This window comes from Ostrea edulis, chromosome 7, assembly GCF_947568905.1.
Source record: "Ostrea edulis chromosome 7, xbOstEdul1.1, whole genome shotgun sequence".
Taxonomy (NCBI): domain Eukaryota; kingdom Metazoa; phylum Mollusca; class Bivalvia; order Ostreida; family Ostreidae; genus Ostrea; species Ostrea edulis.
The window spans coordinates 53,273,759-53,295,643 of NC_079170.1; the positions used below are offsets into that span (position 1 = coordinate 53,273,759).

A 21,885-nucleotide genomic window follows, 5' to 3' on the forward strand; every position below is an offset into this window, starting at 1 on the left:
CTTCAAAAAAATATTCAAGATCGATTTTGGATATCTCGAACCCCCGGATATCTCGAAGTTTTTTTTTCGAAATCCCTCGGACTTCAAGATAGAGATATTTTACTGTATCTATACATGTATAATGTTTTTGTAAGCATGGAGGAAAAGTCCCAATTAAGTCTGAAACAGTTTATTTGGGGTTCGTTTTGCTAGAAATATTTTGAAAAATTGACATTTCGCTTTTATTTTAGGAAATATTTACTTTAGATCAATGAAAATTGAAAACGATCGTTTTCAGAGTTCGGTAATCGACACATGACCCATCCGGACTGTGGATTGGATTGGTACCAAATACTGCCACCGCCAAATTCTGTAACCTGATTTACGCCTTTTGACCCAGTCACAATAAGCTAGCGACCTGGTTACGACCTAGCTGCGACCAAATGTTTAGGTCACCTGAGTTTATTGCAATTGGTTGTCGTCGTCCGTCGTGCGTTAACAATCGAACATTTTTAACTTCTTTTTGATAACTACCAGTCAAATTCTTTTCAACTTTGGTATCAAGCACCATTGGGACAAGGGGGATATAAATTTCAGGACTCCAGCACCTCTGGGGTACTAAGTGCGGGGCAAAAACTTCCCAAAATTACCTAATTTCAAAACTCTTTTTCTCCAGAACCGCACATGTGTAAGAAAACTAAATGCATGGTGATGGAGAGCAGGACGGCCTCTACCGAAATTGTAAATTTCATGATCCCCGGGGTAGGGGTTCTGACCCCAGGGTGGGACCAAACTTGGTATGTATTTTTTATGTGTAAAACACTTAAATAACATTTTCTTTAGTATGGTTGATACTATATTGACACTAAATAGATATTTAGAAAGAACAGGTAGTCCTTTACCAAAATTGTAAATTTGATGATCCCAGAGGTAGCGGTTTTGGTATCGGGGTTGGGCCAAAATGGTCAGTTATTAGATGTGTGAACAATTGGCATTTTTAACTTCTTGGTAACTATCATTCCATTTCTTTTCATATTTTGTGTGAAGCATCTTTGGAACAAGGGGGACATAGATTGTAAATTGCATGATCCCCGGGATAGGGGTTTTAACCCCAGGGCGGGGCCAATCTTGGTATATAGTGCTAAACGGATAGAGCAGGTAGTCTTTTACCAAATTTGTAAATTCGATTTTCTCCAGAGTAAGGGTTCTGACTCCAGGGTGGGGCCAAACTTAGTATATAGTATGTATGGATATTGTATAAAATATAAATGCATACTTAGGAATAGGAGAAAAGGATGTACAAAAAATGCTGAATTTCACAATCCAGGGTTATGACTTTAGGATGAGTCCAAATTAGTCATATCTTTTGATGTTTTAATATTAATACACCTATTATTTATAAAGCCTTTCATCAGTGTTTGCACTTTTGAGGGCAGTGAGGTTTTAAGAACACATCTTGTTTATATTTTTGCTGAACATTAGAATTTAGCTTAGATCTTCAGAACAGGAATTTTTTTTCTAGATTTCATAGCCCATGGAAGTAGTAATATTTTTTCACTAGCATGCAGGTGACCGATGAGGCCCGTGGGCCTCTTGTTTTGGAATCATCGGCAAATCGTAGAAAGAGCGCGCGACTGATCGCTGAAGTCGTGGGTAATCGCAAGAGCATAATCAGTCGCAGCAAGGTCGATGATCATATTCAAAACTTTGAATCTGCGATTCAAAGTCGTAAATAGGTCTTGCATGGTCGTAGCACCAGTCGCGCATGAATGCACCACTAATCATGCAGGGTCGTGGGTCAAATTGTCGCTGGATTGGTTGCACAACTGGATTTGGCACCTGGCGATTGGTGGTGCCACCTCTCGTAAAACCTCACGATCAGTAGTGCGACTACTTACGACCTAAGCAGACTGGTTTCCCGACCTTACTATTGATGGTGTCACGCAGTCTAGAAATCCTGGCTTCTAGAGTTTTGATCATTTTCTTCTAAAACGCTCGTATATTGCTATGGCGGCACCAGTGCTGCCGACAAGACTAGAAATTATGTTAATTCGACTACAGATGCAGCGACAGCAATAACTGGGTGCTGTAGCTGCAATTTTATTTCTCTGACGACGAAATCAGCGTCAACAAAGACAACGACGACAGTTCAAGACTTAGGTGACAACTGATGCTGACGCACGATTGCAAATAACTTGTGGCACGATTACTCATGACTGATCTTGCGATCGATCTTTTCCAATCGTAGGTGATTGCGCTACCATGCGTATCACCAGTCGTACAATCAATGGACAAGCATCCTGGCTGTTAGTTGTGTTCCGGTTTGTCCAATATATTCCTTGCCACACCCGTTGCAAATAATGCAGTATAGTAAGTTTTTTTTTACTTGCATTGCATGTTATCATTTATAGTAAAATATTTTCCGCATTTAAAAGTAATAGAAGGTCCTGTTTTTAGGAAGGGACATGTACCACACTTTGAGTCACCACATGTAGAAACTGCGTATTTTTCAGGCGTTGACTTGAATTTGGCTTTTGTTAATAATTTTTTCAAGTTAGATGGTTGTCTTTGGCTGTGGAATAGGTCGGGTTTGGGAATAATTTTCTGAAGTTCTAAATCACGCTCGATAACTGTAAAATTCTTCTTAGCTTCCTGAAAGATATTTATATGTTTTGGGTTGTAAGTTGTCATAAATGGTATTGGGAAAGGATCGTGCTCTTTTTCTCATGTTGTTCTAAGTGTATGCTGTGGAATTTTCTTTCCTTCATTTATGGCTGAAAGAATGAGTGTTTCCGGATAATTCTGCGCAGTAAGAAATATTTTCAATTCCGCCAATCTTTGGTCTTTAGTATTTTCATCTTTAACAATAGTGCAAATCCTTCTGGCCAAATTGTACGGGATATTATACATTTATTGCATGATAGTGAGGGGGATATGAAGATTTATTCACCCAAGAAAAATCATGTTGCCCGAGGGGAATATGATTTTTCTTGGGTGAATAAATCTTCATATCTCCCGAACATTCATGCAATAAATTTTTTATTATATCGAAACAAAGCAAGACTACAAAAATGCATTAAATTTTGAAATTGGAGTCATCTCATCTATACATTGTATGTAGCTGAGGTTGCCCGTACGGTAACACCGCACCGTCAACGTATTAGAGGGTAGAAACAACGAAATACAGTGATATGATAACCAGTTTCTGTATTTCCATTCTCCATGAATGCTGATTTACTTGCTTGCTTTTCTATCAATAAAAACCAGGCGATTTAAGTGTGTATCAGATACCCGCATATTTTGTTCCTTACGAACTATGAAAGTACAATGACTCTGACTTATTGTGACGTCACAATAAACTACTTCTACCTTGACGTTGAATTTATGGAAAATGCACGAGGTTGTCCAAGTGGTAAATATGATGGGGAGATTTGATGTTTGAGAGGGAGATATGACGTTTTGTCATCTCTGGCACCTGACTGTCTAAACCAATCAGACTACGCGTTGCATAGAATTCTAATACTGAGGTATAATAATCCTTTTAGTGTGTGTAGGATGACATGATTTGAAATTCAAATATTGGTGTGTGTCCGTTTTTTGTAAAATATATCAGTTAGGATGTTGGTTTCATGTTTTATCACCTTGAAGTCCAAAAAGGGAATCGAAGTATCACTGTATTCCATGGTAAACTGGATATTTGGATTGAGTGTATTCAACAAATTGTGAAACTTGATCAGATCTTCTTCGGATTTTCCCAAAAATATAAAACAGTCATCTAGATATCTTTTCCATCAATTCCTCAGATTTTGTCCAAGCTCTTGACTCATTTCCTCATCGACTTTTCGATATAACATTTCTTCGAAATATCCCATTACTAAAATGCTGTATGCAGGGGCCATTTTAGTTCCCATAACTGTTCCTTTGATTTGTTTGTAGAATTCGCCATCAAAATGAAATGTGTTGTTTTCCAAAATGAATTTTATGGAATCTATAATAAAATTCCATTGAGAAATTTCTTGGGATAAGTTCTGGGTGTTTTTCTATCCAAAAGGTTATAGCCTCTATTCCAAAGTCATGTGGGATATTTGTATATAAACTCGTTACATCAAACGTTTCAAGTAAGGTATTCTGATCTATAATTTCTGGGAGTTTGTTAAGAAAATCCATACTATCCGAATGTAGCTAGGAACTTTTTGGCATAGATCCTTTAACAAAATATCTATAAATTACTGAGTCTGTGTGTTGGACATGCAGGTCCAGCCACAATTGGTCGTAGTTTTAGATCCATAGGTTCACTAGTAGTTATGTATGTTTGATTTTGTTCTTCAATAACGGTCTTGATGTGGTTGCTTTTAACTTTTATCATGTAAATGTTCATGCTTATCTTGTCCAAGTCACCTTTCCCGAACTTTTGTATTATGACGTCATGTATCTATTCCCTCCTCGTAAAGACTATCATGACGTCACAATAGACGTCTCTAAGATAAACAACTTTGTATTCATTATCAATTTGTATTCAACTGAGGATGGATGTTAAATTCCAGAAAGCGCTTGTGATTTAAATATATTTTGGAACTGTATATTTTCCTGCTTTTTTATTGAATTATATATATATACAGTAAACTGTGAAATATGTTTACTGTTATTATCTATGACGTCATAATATGCTTAACGTAAAAACCGTTCCCCTTCATTCGTTTATGACGTCGTTATGTACGTGAAATGTTAGGACGCCTTTATGACGTCAGACCATTTCAAAACTATTTTAAAATGTAACGCCTGAGGATTATAAAATGAAAGCGCTTGCGTTAAATTTTTAACTTTGTGTACTGTTTATTCTATTTCTTTTAATATTTTATACCGAACACTGTGATTTTTTTAAAAACACAATTTGGATATATATATATGTATATATATATATATATATATATATATACATGTATGTATATATATATATATATATATATATATATATATATATATATATATATATAAAGGTAAAGAATAAAAAGATACACGAAGACGTTTAGTAAAGCTTTAGCGCTTTCATTTGAAATGAAAGCGCTAAAAAGCTTTACTAAACGTCTTCGACTATCATTTTTATTTTTTACCTATACTTTTACCGATCATTGCGAAAAGTAATTATTCTCTCTCTCTCTCTCTCTCTCTCTCTCTCTCTCTATATATATATATATATATATATATATATATATATACATTGTACACGATGTGAACTCAGTGACCCCAGAATCTGACTGGACAGTGAAGTGCAAAGTGAATAACAAAATTGTTACCATGCATGTGGACACCGGAGCCAAATGTAATGTTGTCAGTCACAGTGTTTTACAAACTCTGAAATTCGAAAAATCGATGCAGAAATCGAATGCCTTGTTGAAGAGTTTCAGTGGACATACCATGAAATCCAAAGGTCGCATTGTGATACCATGCACATTTAACAAGGAAACTTTCAACATTCCATTTGAAGTGGTAGAAGTTAAAACACCAACCATACCTGGATCATATTCAAGCCAGGAGATTGGACTAGTACAGAAAATGTTTAGTATGTCACAGTAAACTATTGACACTGATGAGAACCTCACAGAACAGTTCATACAGAAGAATTATTCAGATTTATTCCTCGGAATTGGCTGTTTACCTGGTAAACACAAAATAAACCTAAAGGAAAACGTACAACCAGTCGTACATCCACCAAGACGCATATCTGTAGCTCTTCGCCAAAAGGTCAAGGACAAACTCAAAACAATGGAACAGGAGGGAATCATTGTTTGACAGTCTAAAACAACGGAGTGGGAAAATAGCTTAGTGACTGTTGTTAAACCTAATGGTTCAGTTAGACTTTGCCTTGATCCTAAAGATCTCAATTCAGCTATAAAGCGACCTCATTATCCTCTGCTCACTATTGATGAAATAGGTTCTCGCATGACGAGTGCCACATATTTCTCCAAGTTGGATGCAATTTCTCGATTCTGACAAATCCAATTGGATGAAGAAAGTTCTAAGCTATGGACATTTAACTCGCCTCTGGGAAGGTTTAGATTCTTGAGAATGTCATTTGGTCTTAACTGTGTGTCAAAGATATACCAAAGTGTGATGTGACGAATGGTGGAGGATATGGAAGGTGCTGAAGTTATTGTGGATGATATCCTTATATGGGGTAGAACTCTCAAGGAACATGATCAAAGACTGAAAAAAGTTTTGAATAGAACCAGAGAATATAATCTGAAACTTAGCTCAGACAAATGTGAATTCCGCAAACAGGAAATAACTTATGCAGGCCACGTTTTAAGTAGTGAAGGACTGAAGGCAGATCCAGAGAAAATTCGAGCAGTGACTGAAATGATTCCACCAAGTAACAGGAAGGAGCTGAGAAAATTCATGGGATTCATTCAATATCTCGCCAAATTCCTACCCAATCTAGCTATCTAAGGAATCCGCACTATTGCGACAGTTACTCTCAAATGAAGTGTCATGGCATTGGGATGGAGACAAACAACAAAGTTTCCAAAAGCTCAAGGAGATGGTTACAAACACTCCAGTGCTCACATGCTTTGATCCGGAAAAACCAGTTCTACTTACTGTGGACAGCAGTTCAACTGGACTAGGAGCTGCAATTGTTCAAAGTGGCAAACCTGTTGCTTATGGATCACGAGCTCTGACCACCACACAACAGAAATACTCACAGTTAGAAAAAGAGACATTGGCTATTATGTACGGTTGTCAGAAATTCCATCAATATTTATATGGAAGAAGAATTCAAGTAGAAACTGACCACAAACCTCTACAATCAATTTTCCGTAAACCATTACATGAAATTCCAGTTCGTCTGCAGAAGATGGTCCTTACATTACAATGTTACGACTTGGACGTTACATGCAAACCTGGAAGTACACTTGTAGTTGCTGATCACCTCTCCAGAAATTACTTGAATGAGACGACTGAGAAGTATGCTGAAGTATACAGAAAAATATGCTGAATTACAAAAATCAGCATCAGCAGATCTCGAAATGATGTTGCTCAGGAAAGCTATTCTAGAAGGATGACCAGAGAAACGTGATCAACGTCCTACAGAAATACGTACCTACTGGAATTACAGAGATGAACTTGCTTGTATAGATGGTTTGATATACAAAGGTTTACGACTAGTGATACCGCAAGCCTGTCGCAAAGAGATGTTGGAGAGAACTCATGAATCTCATTTAGGCATTGTAAAATGCAAAGCTATGGCACGTGAAGTTATGTTTTGGCCTTCCATGGGAAGCCACATTGAAGACATCTTTTCCAAATGCAGCATTTGTGCTTGTCAGCAAAGAGAAAATCCAAGGGAAAGCCTTATTCCTCATAAAGTCCCAAATCGACCTTGGTCAAAAATAGCCATGAACTTGTTTGAATTCTGTGGAAACCATTATCTCATATCAGTGGACTGTTATTCGAAATGGCCAGCGATAGCAAAACTAGATCAGTTTACATCCAACTTTGTGATTCAACACCTTATGAGCCAATTTGCAAGATATGGTATTCCAGGTGAAGCCATGTCGGATAATGGACCTCAGTTCGCCAGTGCTGAATTCCGGACATTCGCAAAGGAATACGAATTCCGTCATGTCACATCAAGCCCTCACTATCCACAATCCAATGGATCGTATGGTCCAAACAATAAAACACTTGCCTAAAAAGCAAAGGATCCTTACCTTGCTATTTTGGATTATCGGAATACTCCCCTGGAAGAACTTGTATTATCGCCAGCTCAGCTATTCTTAGCTAGGATACTCAAAACGAAATTACCTGCATGTTTCATCAACTCATGACTCGTCAGGCTAAGAAGAAAAGGAAATTTGATCGGCATGTCCCAGCACCTGACTTGAAACCATTAGTTCAAGGAGAAAATATGATGATCAAGCACAACGAAAAATGGATGTATGGATCTGTTGTGGAAAAGAATGAAACCCCTCGTTCGTATATAGTTGAAACGAGCAATGGTAAAAAGTACCGCAGGAACAGACGTGACTTAAAATCTACGAAATCAGTTCATGAAGATGTGACCATAGAGGAAGACTTTGACCTGAAACCGTACCGCAGTGAATGTACTGCACAGTCCAAGAATCCTGATGAAGGAAAAGGAACACAAACACTCAAACCAGGCAGTCATCATCTACAGAAAGCAAAGGGGAAAGACCTGCAGCAGAGAAAAAGTATTCCAACTGGACCAAGCACCGTGGAATCAGGATCCAGATGTGAAGTAATACCAATTCAGTGAAAACAAAATCTGGGCGTGAAGTGAAATAGCCAATAAGGTTTTGTGACAAATAAGATTATGTGCATTTGTGAAATTGTGAATGTGAATTTATTTTAGTGGCTCAGAAAGAGCATATTCCAATTCATTCTGGAGGATTCCTTGGTGACCAGTACTATTAACTGTTAAATATTTACATCTTGAATTTATTATTTCAAATGACTAGTCAAACATTTGTTGTTTTCATTATCAGTTGGTAATTGAAAATTTATGTTCTTGAAAGAAAGGGAGATATGACATATTTAAAGTACAAGTTATCTATCATTATCATAGTGCAAATTACCTATTACGTAATCTATGCAAGTCAAGCGTTTAATACAATACATGTATTTGTTGTAGTTATAGTTACGTGTGTATATCGAACACATGTTTTGTTTATATATTTACTGGAAACCAAATTTCATTGGTTTCTATTTAAGTTTCTGTTACCTGTTATACAGGTATTTAAATTAGAGAAGCACGGCTCGTGATTTTGCAAGTAAGGAATTGGCCCCATTCGAAGGCTCTCTTCCTGTGCGTTTTGAAATGGCACCCACCCACCCACAAATCATTTATGAATTGTTTTATTACTGATCTTAATTTCTCATTGTAGAGAACAGAAGATGTATTTTTTCTAAGAAGATGTTATTATATATAATATTTGATTTTTGACGTCAATAAACTGCACTCTTGAGAGCACTTCTGTACCTACACACTGTGTTTGTTTATAGTATAAATTATTTATGTTAGGTTGAGTGTAACGAAAGAGAACATAAATGATGATTATTATGATAAGCATCCTGATGAGTTAAATTCAATAAACATGTTTCCCAGACACGTGTTGTATATGCCATCCGTAGCTAATCCGTCGTCAAATCCGTGAATGTGTGACCTACACAGGGAAAAGTGGCTCGCATGGTTTTCATGCGTTTGCCTTTTCGCATGAAATTTATGTGAAAATCGTGTTAAAATCATACGAATGTGTTCGTAAAATTTTCATGCAAAATTCATGCGATTTTCATGCGACTATAATTTCGCATGAAAATCGTGCGAATTCCAATTTTGTCTGTTATTCATGTGAAAATCGTGCGATATTCATATAAATATTATGCAATATTCATAAAAAGAATAGGAAGATATTATATGAATTTATGAGTGATTCGTTTTTTTTTAAATTCAATAAGATATACACAAGTAAATTACTATTTTCAAAAGATTGCATTAAATTGAAAGAAAAAAACCTAATTCCCACACCTATATTAAAAATGTGCAGGAATTATTCAAGACACATACAAACAATGTACATAAAATGGTCATACTGGGGTTTATCCAATGTGGATAAACCTGGTTATTTTGTGCAGGTCATATTCAAAGCTCTATTTAAATTCTTACTGTTTTAATTAATTTAAATCGGGTTCAGTAGGTATACTAGCTTTCACTTCCTTTAATCTGCGCATGTCTTTTAGATTATTCCTTTCCATTTCGTAGTTTGAAAGCAATCTCTATCCAGAGTTATCGTTCCCGCTACGCTCCACTAATACCTCTGTCAACGTCTAAAAAAGTAGTCCAGAAAACAGAGACACGTGACCTTTGTCACATGTTGTTCAAAATGGCGACGACGCCAACGAAAGAAACGAAAATCGACTGTTGTGTTTGTTTTTCACAAAATAATAGAGTTATCAAATTAAACGGCAGAAAGCTAACGTCCGAAAACTTTGACGAGGAGCTAAGTTTACTTCTACAGGACAGTGATTTGGTGTCTAAACTTAAAATCGCTGACGCTGGAATATGCCGCAACTGCCACAACAAAGTGAAGGGTTCGTTTGAGTTTATTAAACACCTCCGATCCTCTTGCAGGTCATTTGTAAATTTGCCTTATCATGTAAAAAGGGCAATGCCCTCTCCCCTTACGCCAAAAAGTATTCAGACATGCAACACGACTGCTGATGAAGCTAATAAAGTAGTTCAGTCAAAGTCGAGAAAAAGACTTAAAGTAACGTTTGAGAACCCAGTAACCATGTGCCAAAATACAACTCCATCTCTTCCATCTTATCATACAACTGCATGTACAAAGTCCACAATGCCATCAGAGCATGGCTATGCAACTGTTGGTCAAAATTTAAAAAGCGATAGCGAACTAGTTGACCCTGCGTTTGAATTGATTAAATCTGCTTGGGACAATCTTATTAAGGATAAAGAAAATGCACTTTCAGCATGTTCCTTGGATGAAAACGTTTTTCATGAATTAAGAAACCAATCAAAGGCCCTTATGTCAAGAACAACAATGTTTGCTTCTGTATTGTTTAAATACAGAGAGGCAAACACATTGGTGGAACATGCAGATCTTCTTCTCCATGATATCATAGCTGAGATGAAAAACAGGTGTCCATTTTTTTCCAATATTTTACATTCAAGTAATGTCATTTAATTATATGATTAATTATAATTATATCAAAGTGTTAATGTAAATGTAAATTTATATCAAAGTGTTAATGTAAATGTAAATTTTTAACATTTCTAAACTATAAACATAGTTTATTTAATTCTATAAGGTAACTTGTAATCATATGAAATCATATATATCTATTTATTTAATATTGTTTACCTTTCCATGAGTATTTGGTAATGCTATTTAATTATTTTTAAAAGACAGACTTATATTTAAATTGATTAATGTGCATTCTTCCTCTTCAATGACCCCTCACCAAAATCTTGATATTGTTTTTTTTACAGGATGCCACATTTATTAAAGGTCATGTGTTCTGTAGCTGTTCCTGATAGTGGAAAGATTTCCCCATCAATCATTCCAGTCCTGGCAACATGCTACAGTATTCTTATGAAGCACAAGTACCACAACTTGTCAGCTTTCCACCGACTAACAAGTGCAATTGCAGTTGAAGGGGGGCTGAGTGATAGAGTAAATTGTTACAATGAATACAATAACAACAAACTTAACAACTAACCTGTTATTACTAAATTCATTTACAAGTAGTAATGATGGAGGTATGAAACCCTGCGCAATACATTATAAACACGGTAAATATTTTGTGTCCTATGTGGTCACTGGATTATGGATTCACAAATACAACAAATTCCATGATTATTCTAATATTATGGAATTAATTAATATATATATACATGTATAACATTTATATTCTTTCAGGTGTCTCATATTTACCATCTTCTGCTTTTAAAAATTTCAGACAAGTAGTTTGATTTGCTTTGACATTATCATTACAGTTTGATATGATTAGTTAGTTTTTCCTCTATTAGTTCTTTTTAGTATATTTTTATATTCTAAGTTATTTCTAGTACAGTTCGATCTGCATGGTTATTTAGTATTGTTTGATATGCTTAGTTTTCATAGTAAAAAATTGTTATGCTTTATTATTATTATGATTACAGTTTATATGCTAATATATTAGTTATATAGTTATTATTGTTATTATTGTTACAGTTGATTCATTTTTGAATGCATGTTGACCTTATCAGAGGGCAGATCTACCTGGTGAATTGAGAATACAAAGTATTTGGTAAGATAGATAGAATACAAGTGCACATATATTGAAATTTAAAACTTCTTTGTTTTTCGTTAATAAAAACCATGATAACATATTAAAAGTCAAATCTGGCCAAGCAGCAAATGGAAAAAATATGAGTACAGAACATGTTTATACTAAATCAGCACACATCTGTAAAGTAATAAGAAAAAAAAGGAAATGCAGTGAAGTATAACATTTAATTAAATATATTAAGAATGCTTTGTTTACACTCAGTTTCTTGTTCAATGTACAGGGCCAAACTAGATTCAACCAGTTAGGAATCACATTGTCATCCCAAATAAGAATGGTTTTCCAGGAATCCATTGGGAGTGCTTCTCAGAAGCTTATAATTGAACAACTGAAAAGCAATCCACTGGTAAAGGTGACAGGTGGGAATAACTTAATTAATCTGTTAACTTTCCTCTTTTAAGTCATATAATTTTGTCCCCCGCCTTTCACGACCATTATTCGACTTTATTTATTTCCAGTTATACTCACCGATAAGATAATTACAAAACATTGCTTCTCTATGTTATGCTCCTTGGCGGGGGACCTTGAGCGCTGCTCAATTTTTTAATTCAATAGTGAATGAGTGAATTTATTCTCTTATAGGTGACAACCTAGATATATATATTAAAAGATCAAAACTGACTTCAGACAATAGAAACCTGGATCTCCATCTGTTCACCTCCAACATTATCTTTAGTCGAGTTGCTACCGTTGACATGAGTACTGATATACCTCATACTGATGTTTCGAAGTTATCTGCTGATGATGTTCTACTCAAAGAAAATGACCCAGAAAGACTTAAATTTATGGATATATGCTGTGTACTGCTTTCCAGAATATTATGTCAACTACCATATTTTGAGAAATATGAGAAGTTTTTGCCCAAACATATTCCACATGAATTTTCCCAGAAAATGGCTGTAGCTTCCAATGTGATGCCATTACCCATTCAGTTTAAAAATGAAGCAAAGCATGAAGATTGTTTGGCAATTATGGATGCTTATGAGGACCAGATTACAACACTTTACCAAGCTGCCTTTGGTAAATATCAGTTTCCATACCATAATATGTCCATATGAATTCATGACCAGTAGTCCTTCTTAGAGTAATGATTTCACAAATTTAAACTGGTCATTTTTTATTTTTGTATATAACTGTAAATATGCATTTGTACGTACATGTTTATAATATTTATTTCATATGAAAATAGGTAATTTAGAGATTCTCAGAAAATACCAGGTAGTTGTCGGGGGAGACCAGCTAACACGAGTGAGGTTACAGGAAGCAAAAAATCTGCGAAGCATTTCCGTGACACCTGAGAGAAGATATGATGATTTAAATCCTATCGTCTTTGAGATGTGGCATAACAAACAAGACTTTTTAGAGGTATTACAACCTTTTATGAATTCCCATTATTACATGATTTAAATTTAAAGTGATGAAATAACAATGACAGACAAAAATAGGAAATGTCAAAATAATTATATAAATAAATACCCTTGCTCCTCCTTCTACTCTGTAAACTGATGTTTAATATCCTGCAAACCCTTATTAGAATTATCTTTCTTTTAATTTTCATTTTAATTAGAAATGCTTCAAATGCTTATACAAGGATGAGAACTCTCCTGGAACTCTCCACTACTTCAAAACAATTCTGCATCGCACAAATGTGAATGGACGGGTGAAAGGTAGATTCCAACCCCATTTTGATCTTTTAATGACAGTAGGTGAAGGACTGGTTAAAGAGCAATTTATGGAATTTTTCCAAATGGAAAACAAGTACAGTGAACCAAACCACAAGAATTTTGAAGATATTAATAGCAAGTCTTCCGAAGAACAGAAATCTTTATTATTGGCTACTGTGATTGATTTCATGAAGTATTTTGGATACTGCAATGCAGATACAGCTGAAGGCCTTCCTCAACCACTAAGGGGTTCATTACAATATCAAGTGCAAAAAGTAGGTGATGAAAATCAGTGGATCTTAATTCCATTTCATGAAACGCCACAGAGCGATGAAGTGTTTAATTACGCCATGCAGCTCTGCCATTGGTTTCTGCAGATTTTAGAGCTACATGATACAGCAAAGGAAGGTGATCTGAATCGAACAGTTCTAAACTGTAAATATTCAATAAGCAAATACCTAGTGGAGAATGTTGACTATTTATTGAAAACAGAATTTTTTTTGTCTCCTTTACAACGCATTCGAGTTTTGGAAGGGTCTTATGTTAACATTTGGGGAGGTCATGGCAAAAACGTTGAGTGTGACTTAGTTCAAGAGCACAGTGTTTGTAATCAAAAAGCTCTAATTAAGGCATTGGGAGCAAACAAGAGTGATAAATCCATTTCTCGTGTGACTGTGTCAGCTGATGCAATCGATGAAATCTGCACAAAATTTGATGAAAGTGTAATTTTAAAGCCAAAAAGTGGCAGGCATTCCTCTACAGTATCCGAAACAGACAAAGACACTGTTTATAAAAAACTGAGAGACTTAAGACCATTTCAACACCATCCTTTCAGAAAATGTGTAGGTTTTTCGAACATAAGTCCTGTTCCACTATCTATAGAGGAAATGCCTAAAATGAAAGAGAGACTACACCAAATTATAACCAGACTTGCACGAGGTTTTCAAATACTGGAAGTGGAAGAGGATGGCATTGATCCTGACAATGAACTCTATGATAATCCATTGTAAGGCTGTAACTGGGGAAATGGATCTTGGTTAACTTACATGAGTTAATGTAGCCTTATTTATTCAAAAATATGATATTAATCAATAAAGGGCAAAAATAGAGTTGTATTTTTTTTTTTATTATTAAAATAAAAAGTTATATATATATATATATATATATATATATATATATATATATATATATATATATATATGCAAGGTGAAGATAACGAACAGTGATCAATCTCATAACTCCTATTAGCAATACAAAATAGATAGTTGGGCAAACACGGACCCCTGGACACACCAGAGGTGGGATCAGGTGCCTAGGAGGAGAATGTAGAAGCAATAAAAAATTGTACGTAATATGTTTATATGTAATTCTGTTCATGAAATATAATCTGATTATATACAATCACTGCACTTGCATTCAGTTTTACAGACAGAACAACACTTACATCCTGGTAACATAGACTCTTTTTGAAATCCAAAAACAGACAGCAATTGATTTCGTAAACAATTTGTTTCATTTTGACAGTATTGAATTATATCATCCTGAATACCTGGAAGGTTCTTGGCAATATCTCTATTGTTGAAATACATTGTTGCTGTAGCATGTTGTCCTCTTCTACCCGCCCTACCCACCTCCTGCAGATACTGAGCCATACTTCTGGGGGGACAAGTATGAATAACATGTTCAACATTGCTGGGGTCAAATCCCATTCCTGCTATAGATGTTGTTAAAACAAGACGAATTTGTGAGTTTTCAAGTTTTAGCTGTTGTAATGTATAATCCATAACATAGGGATCTTGTCCAGAACAAATGGCACTGTAGAGAGAGTCTCTGATGCTCAAGTATCCAAATTTATTCTGTAGATACATAATGGCCTCACTCATGTAGAAAATGGGTATAAACAACAATGTGATGGGGTAGTTTTTTCTTTCTTTATATAAGTCATCACATACTTTGAATATAATTTGTTCGTATTCCGATAATACATCTCCACAGGGAAGCTTTCTGAACTTAGCAAGGTAAATATTTGCTTTATCTGGATTCTCTTCAATGATTTTATAACTTTGCAATTTCAACGTAGCTGGAATGGTTTTCTTCTGACTCACTGTCAAAGTACCACTTAATGCAATGAAAGGAGCATTTGGGAAAAAACCTTGAGAGAACCCAGTTTTTTTAATGCTGTTCGAACGTCTTCTCCCCTGTAATGAAATTTATAATGATTGGTAATCAAAATGTCTCCTCATATGAATCAGATAGTATATTGATCAAAACGTATTTAGTATAACAGGATAAAAAGCCTGCTGTAGCAAGTAGTAAACGCCATTTTAACGGTATTTGTGCAAATTATGTTGCACTTGAAGCAAAAATAAAAATTTACATAGGACATTTTTGACATGTTGCCTCGAAAGTACAATATGTATGCATACAAGAACCAAAAATTTTTTGTATAAGCATTCCTATAAAAAAAGTTATGCCACATCAAATTTCGGAAAAGAACCTGTGTTGCGGACACTAAATTACACCTGTTACAACTAGTAAACTTATGCAAAGATAATGTTCATGGCCAAATTTCTTATTGGTTTGGACTATGTACCAGAAAGAAGTAAATTAAAAAGAAAATTTTGTGGTTTTCTTTGAAAGCAAGAAAACTTTTCATATAAATGTCCTACTAATATTTTTACCCAATTTGTCTCCAATCTTTTAGGTTTATTTACATTTACAAATACTCATAACACCTATATGATTATCATGTGAAAATGACATTGAATATTCCTAAATTCAAATAAATCTATCATAATATTCTGTATTTCTTCATTTCATTCTTCTTAAATTTTGAAAATACATAGATATTGTTGTTGCCGACACTACAGGTTATCATACATTACATATCTAATATATTGTCATTTATTTTAAAATCAATGTTGATAAATGTTTTTTTCTCAACTAATTCACGTGTCATAGGATCAACTCTGGAATTAGCTATCAAAAGTTGTAGAATGGGGGTTTTTTGAGATGGGAATTACCATACAACATTGACCATTAATTTTTCCTCATTATATATATTGTTATGCAGTTTCAAAAAATATTGATGGTGTCACAGATGTTCATTCTATTAAACATGTTCTAAGGAATGATTTTATAGAGTAAATTTCATGTTAGTGAATGGTATAATATGATGAGAAAATTAAAAAAAAAAGGGGGGGTGGGGGACTAGATTGATACATGGGACTGTTATATATCATTGGATTTGTTAAAGGTACCATTTGGTCAATACTTGGTCATATTTGTTATGGGTTTAATCATATATCTTGATGTAGAATGCATTATAACATTAGCAAGTATGAATTATCACCAATACTGTGAAAATGGCGAAAGAATGTTGAAACAAATAAGTGCATGGGTTGGTATGATAATTACCATTTCTCAAGAATGTGACACTCATCAACAACAACTGCTGCCACATTCTCCTTAAACCGTTCGTTGGAAAGAAGTTCTTTGCCTTTTGCAGTGTTTAATATGGCTTCAGGGTGACACAGAATTATTGAATACTTTCCACTAGCAATATTTTGAACAGTATCATCCATATCTGCACCATAGTTCTGCTTCTCAGCATCATCTGTAGTTTCTTCAATACAGGTTTTGATATTAACTCTGCATGCGCTGACACCATGGTCTAACAGGGATGTCATCTGATCTTTTTGAATTATGTTTAAAGGTGAGATTACGATTATCACCGGTGTTGGTAGCTCGTCTGACTTTAATAAAGCCGGCAGAAGGTGGTAAATGATGCTTTTACCATACCCCACAGGAAGGTTTACAAGCAGATCACTTTTATGTTTCTCTATGTGGGTCAAAGCTGCAATTTGTTTTTCTTTGAGAACCAAACCCTGTTGATATTTGTCGGCGATTATTTTTAATTTTTCCGCGTCCTCCATATTTGTTGACATTAGTAATGCAATATTCCGCCGAGATATAATCCCTTGTAAAATACGGTGAAACAAATATATCTTTTTTTAATTTTCACATATAAACTATTTTGTAAGTTTTAAAGCTTAAAAATAAAACTGAAAATTGATTTATTCATGATTCATTATGTAAATGTAAGTTTTGCCAAGAATCTTGGCATTTAGACGTTGACAGAGGTGTTGTAGCGCAGCGTAATGCGCCCTCTGGTGAGAGATTGGTTTGAAAGGTGCAGACGCACAATTATTTTTTGAATCCCCCCCTCCCCCCCCCCCATTACCGAAACTTTAGTATATCTAGTTTAAACTAAGTTATTGGCATTCTTCAGTTCTGAACACAATGTAGTTAATGTTCCATTTCACCACAAGCCTCCTCTTTTTAATCTAAGAAATATTGTACTTTAGTAATGTAGTTATAGTTCCGGTTGTCGCTTTCGGTTTGTTAATTTCTCTTTTCAGCGTCATGGCTTGGATCTCTTGGCTCCTGCGGTGTTGAAAGAGTTCCAGAACAGTGTTTGGAGATTAAGGGTCCCATGTGTGTCTCCTATGTTTGGTGATTGACGATGAGCATAATTTTGCATAGATTGCTGTCTCCTGGGGGTACTGTTTTTTCCAGGCCCCCTGGATCAAGATGGTACTTCTATTGCTGAATGTTTATGCTGCCAAATATTTCTCATCGGCGCATACATTTGTTCATTATTTGTATTTTCCTGATGTATTTTATTTCTATTAAATGCATGGCCATGACAAACACGCCAAAACACAATTTTGCTTATTCAATTGTTATCAACTTTAAGGGTGTTTTTGATCAATGTGTTCTGTCGTTGTTTATATTGAAACTGTCACAAAATAAATGTATTTTACCATTTCACAATAATTTTGATACAACAATAAGTCTAATTACTACTTCATCTTTATGCAATCTTTATGCATAATATTTCAATGTCAATACAAATATGCATATGTTTTCTTTATCTAAACCACTCTTAATGAATGATGTAAATATTTGTCCTGGTCATATACATTATGGGGCATAAAAACAGGAAATATTTAAACAAAATATTTGTCTTTCTTGTTGGCAAAACTTAATCTGTTCAGAAAAAACACACAATTATGCTTGTGTTTCCAAAACTTCTTCACCTCTCTCATCTCTTGCTCAACACGCACACTCACTTCACCCTCTTTCATTCTACATCCCTCACTCAAACAATCATGCACTAAGCAGATCACACTTTTAATTCTGGAAGACCGAATGAGAACCTTCTGATCAGTTAATTGCACCCTCTCAAAACTCATTTCCCCAAATAATCTGGAATCTTGAATTTTTTCAAATTGGCGCAGTTGAGCTACTTGTACTTGCACTCCCAAGGCAGTTGAAATTAGCCATCCCTGGATAAACATTGCAACATTTTCCTGTAATAGGCATACCATATTTGACACATGAGTGTATCACCATGAGACGATGTGTCGGTTACCTTCATGACCTTGACCTCAAGGTCAAAGTTAAAGGTTTTTACAATGGATTCATGTCAGGGCCATGACTTCTTTGTTCTTTGACATAGGCATACCATATTTGACACATGAGTGTATCACCATGAGACGATGTGTCGGGTACCTTCATGACCTCCATATGACCTTGATCTTTGACATCAAGGTCAAAATTGATTATAGGGTTTTGACATTGTCATGCTCACAATACCTCTTGTTTGAATATATTGAACTTGTTATTTAATTGTATGATAAGAATCAGAGAACAGAAATGAAATATCAAAATCATGCCCAGTCTTATTATTTAGATATATATATTTTTTCCCCATTGTTTTACAGAGGGCTTTCGCAGATGGGCACAGGTTGTTCAAGAACCCAACCACAGCCATAGACTTCTGGCGTGCGTTTAGAAGGAACATTGACACAATGGTAGGCAATCTTTAAGAAATATCAGAATTATTAGTTTCTGCCCACCTCCCTCCAAAACCAAATTATAGGATGAATCAACTCTATTATCCACTGTTACAAAAAGCAGCAACTTTACGGTATGTCTGTGCAAGTGTACCCAGGCAGCAACTATATATTGTATTGAGGATATGTCATAATGTTAAACCAAGGTCATTAAGGCAAGTTCATTATTAGTCACAGAAAATGTTTACGTATAATTCATATACTGTCCATAACTCTCTGAGAAACATTAGAAGTTCCTGCTTTAATAAAGATTACTTATGACCTGGCATTGTGTCATGACCTTGTGTCAAGGTCATTTGTATTAAGTCAAGGCCAGTCTTAGTCTGTCAGGAAATTATGTAATTCCTGCCTTGAAATTTCTTGTAACAAATATGAATTGCATGCTCAAGGAAACAAATATAATTATATACATTTGTACCACTTGAAGGTAGATCATGACAGAAAAATTTAATGTAAATCTTATCAATAACTTTGTATGAGAGAAACATTAGATGCATGTACATTGTTGCTTATGACCTATGGTTTTGTAATTATTATCATTGAACATCATTTAGGCAATATAAGGTCATTGGTAAAACTGTTCACTTCTTGTCTTCTCCATGACTTTATAACAGTGAAACATACACTGCAAGCCCAGACTTGATACAAAGAAGGGAACCATTATTATCTGGGAGTGTCCTAAGTCAAGGTCAAGTACATAACTAGTTCTGACAGCAAAAAGTGTTATTTCTTTTCTAGGGCTTGAAAATTAGAAAGCCCATAGTAAGAAAACCTTTAAATGTGATATGGCCTTATCCAATGGTCATTCAAACAAGGTTTAAGGAAGGAAAATTCTGAATTTCCATTTCAACAGAAAATTTCTTCAATTAACTATTCTGACATCTGTAGATATATTTGTGGAGATGGTATTTTCTGAGATTGCTATTTCTAGTTATAAATGTACTTGTTCAGTTTCTAGTTCATCTTGATAAATTTAGAAAATATTGATTTTGAAACTGCAGTTGAGCAATCATGTATTTCATTTAAATTATTTACAAATGGTTTTCTTTTCTCTTGCAGATGAAACAGACACCAGATAGATGGGTTGCCCTTGAACAGAGAATGAAAAAGAAAGTTGAAGCTTGCAATAAAGAAGATTAAGAAACAGAAAGTGTCCAGTTGTTTATTAATCAAAAAAATACCTGGATAATCATACTTATAATGGTACTTCCTCAAAATCCGGGTTCAAATTAAGGAGTTTTAAATAATGAATTTAGATGTAATTCATTTGCTGCATGATTTTGAGATTGTACTTATTATATCTCTGTATGAATATTATTAACAGTGAAACCTTGATGATCAGTTGTAAATTTAATTATAGACAAAACTGTAGATATCTGTGAGGAACAAATTGCTGAGCAACACAGAATTTTATGAAACTTTTCATTAAGTTTTTATAAAAATTCAAAGTCCAATTCAAGTACTAGCATTGAAATGTATACATTACATGGATTTCATATGAAAATATAATGATATTCGCATAATATTCGCATGAATATCGTGCGAAAAACCTTAATAGTAGGTAACAATAATATTCGCATGAATATCGTGCGAATTATTTTTCATATGATAATCATGCGAATTTCGCATGAAAATCACATGATTTTTTCATGCGAATATCATGCGTGGTCCTTTTCGTCTCCTTTTCATGCGAAGAATTCGCATGATATTCATGCGAATTTCATGCGAGCCACTTTTCCCTGTGTAGGCATACCATTATACATGCAAACAAATAAACAGCATAGAAACCATTCAATTTCCGTAAGATCTCTATGAATTATCCAGCATTTTAACCCTGGTCACTTTGCCTTCGTATAGATCTATGTTTTGCCAGACACTGCAAAACACCGCCGACCACCAAAAATATTATGTATATATTAAAATAAATCCTCAAAACGGACCATATGTGAATAATTCAACTTATTTAATTCATATTATGAACTTATAATTACATGTATTAATGTGATAGAATACTGTAAAGTTATGTACATCTGTATACTACCGCCGAATACCTAAGATATGCTTTATACAATGTAGTATAAAAGGTGGGCATCATGATTCTTGTAACAAATATCACAAATAATCGTGGATTTCCGTTGTATTTCCTGATATGGTAATATCGAAATTCGACAAACATGTAAACTTGACATTTGTTGACTTGTAACGTGTAAGATGCAATGTTGTAAGGTACATCTATGTAAATACTAAGTCTACAAACGGAAATACTGTAGGAATGACCGCGTATAATTTAAGAAACAATGATGCATTTTTATAAAGAGAAATGTAAAATCAGAAATCAAACGATTACACAAATGAAGAGTATAATACTGTATGTATGGTTCAATAATGTAAAATGAGAAGCTTTTGAAATATGTGACAAGTCGGTCATCCTCTAGCATCCTCATAAAATTCACATTATC

General features: G+C 34.7%; 3 protein-coding genes and 1 long non-coding RNA gene across 4 annotated transcripts; 3 read left to right on the plus strand and 1 right to left on the minus strand.

The window, feature by feature from the left end:
• Positions 1 to 9,845: 9,845 nt before the first annotated feature.
• Positions 9,846 to 11,715, plus strand: LOC125654156 (uncharacterized). The gene is made up of 2 exons (XM_048883953.2): positions 9,846 to 10,651; positions 11,003 to 11,715. The coding sequence occupies exons 1-2, from the start codon at positions 9,867 to 9,869 to the stop codon at positions 11,229 to 11,231; spliced, it is 1,014 nt and encodes a 337-aa protein (XP_048739910.2). The 5' UTR covers positions 9,846 to 9,866; the 3' UTR covers positions 11,232 to 11,715.
• Positions 11,716 to 11,721: 6 nt separating this feature from the next.
• On the plus strand, positions 11,722 to 14,614 carry LOC125654152 (uncharacterized). The gene is made up of 5 exons (XM_048883948.2): positions 11,722 to 11,802; positions 12,065 to 12,200; positions 12,424 to 12,861; positions 13,031 to 13,206; positions 13,409 to 14,614. The coding sequence occupies exons 2-5, from the start codon at positions 12,116 to 12,118 to the stop codon at positions 14,513 to 14,515; spliced, it is 1,806 nt and encodes a 601-aa protein (XP_048739905.2). The 5' UTR covers positions 11,722 to 11,802; positions 12,065 to 12,115; the 3' UTR covers positions 14,516 to 14,614.
• On the minus strand, positions 13,381 to 17,688 carry LOC130048250 (uncharacterized). Its single transcript, XM_056144737.1, has 2 exons — positions 16,923 to 17,688; positions 13,381 to 15,703 (listed from the first exon to the last, which is right to left on the minus strand). Exons 1-2 carry the CDS (start codon positions 17,450 to 17,452, stop codon positions 15,625 to 15,627), a joined length of 609 nt encoding a protein of 202 aa, XP_056000712.1. The 5' UTR covers positions 17,453 to 17,688; the 3' UTR covers positions 13,381 to 15,624.
• Positions 17,689 to 17,941: 253 nt separating this feature from the next.
• On the plus strand, positions 17,942 to 20,576 carry LOC125654158 (uncharacterized). The gene is made up of 3 exons (XR_007362221.2): positions 17,942 to 18,101; positions 19,295 to 19,384; positions 20,486 to 20,576. It is a non-coding gene; the product is annotated as an uncharacterized LOC125654158 (long non-coding RNA).
• The last annotated feature ends 1,309 nt before the right edge of the window (positions 20,577 to 21,885 follow it).

Excerpts from the sequence above, each read along its gene's own strand:
- LOC125654156 (XM_048883953.2), top strand. The coding sequence starts at position 9,867 with ATGTTGTTCAAAATGGCGACGACGCCAACGAAAGAAACGAAAATCGAC. Across the intron at positions 10,652-11,002 it reads ATAGCTGAGATGAAAAACAG|GATGCCACATTTATTAAAGG; the intron begins GTGTCCATTTTT and ends TTTTTTTTACAG.
- LOC125654152 (XM_048883948.2), top strand. The coding sequence starts at position 12,116 with ATGGTTTTCCAGGAATCCATTGGGAGTGCTTCTCAGAAGCTTATAATT. Across the intron at positions 12,201-12,423 it reads TCCACTGGTAAAGGTGACAG|GTGACAACCTAGATATATAT; the intron begins GTGGGAATAACT and ends ATTCTCTTATAG. Across the intron at positions 12,862-13,030 it reads ACTTTACCAAGCTGCCTTTG|GTAATTTAGAGATTCTCAGA; the intron begins GTAAATATCAGT and ends ATATGAAAATAG.
- LOC130048250 (XM_056144737.1), bottom strand. The coding sequence starts at position 17,452 with ATGTCAACAAATATGGAGGACGCGGAAAAATTAAAAATAATCGCCGAC. Across the intron at positions 15,704-16,922 it reads TGTCACATTCTTGAGAAATG|GGGAGAAGACGTTCGAACAG; the intron begins GTAATTATCATA and ends ATTTCATTACAG.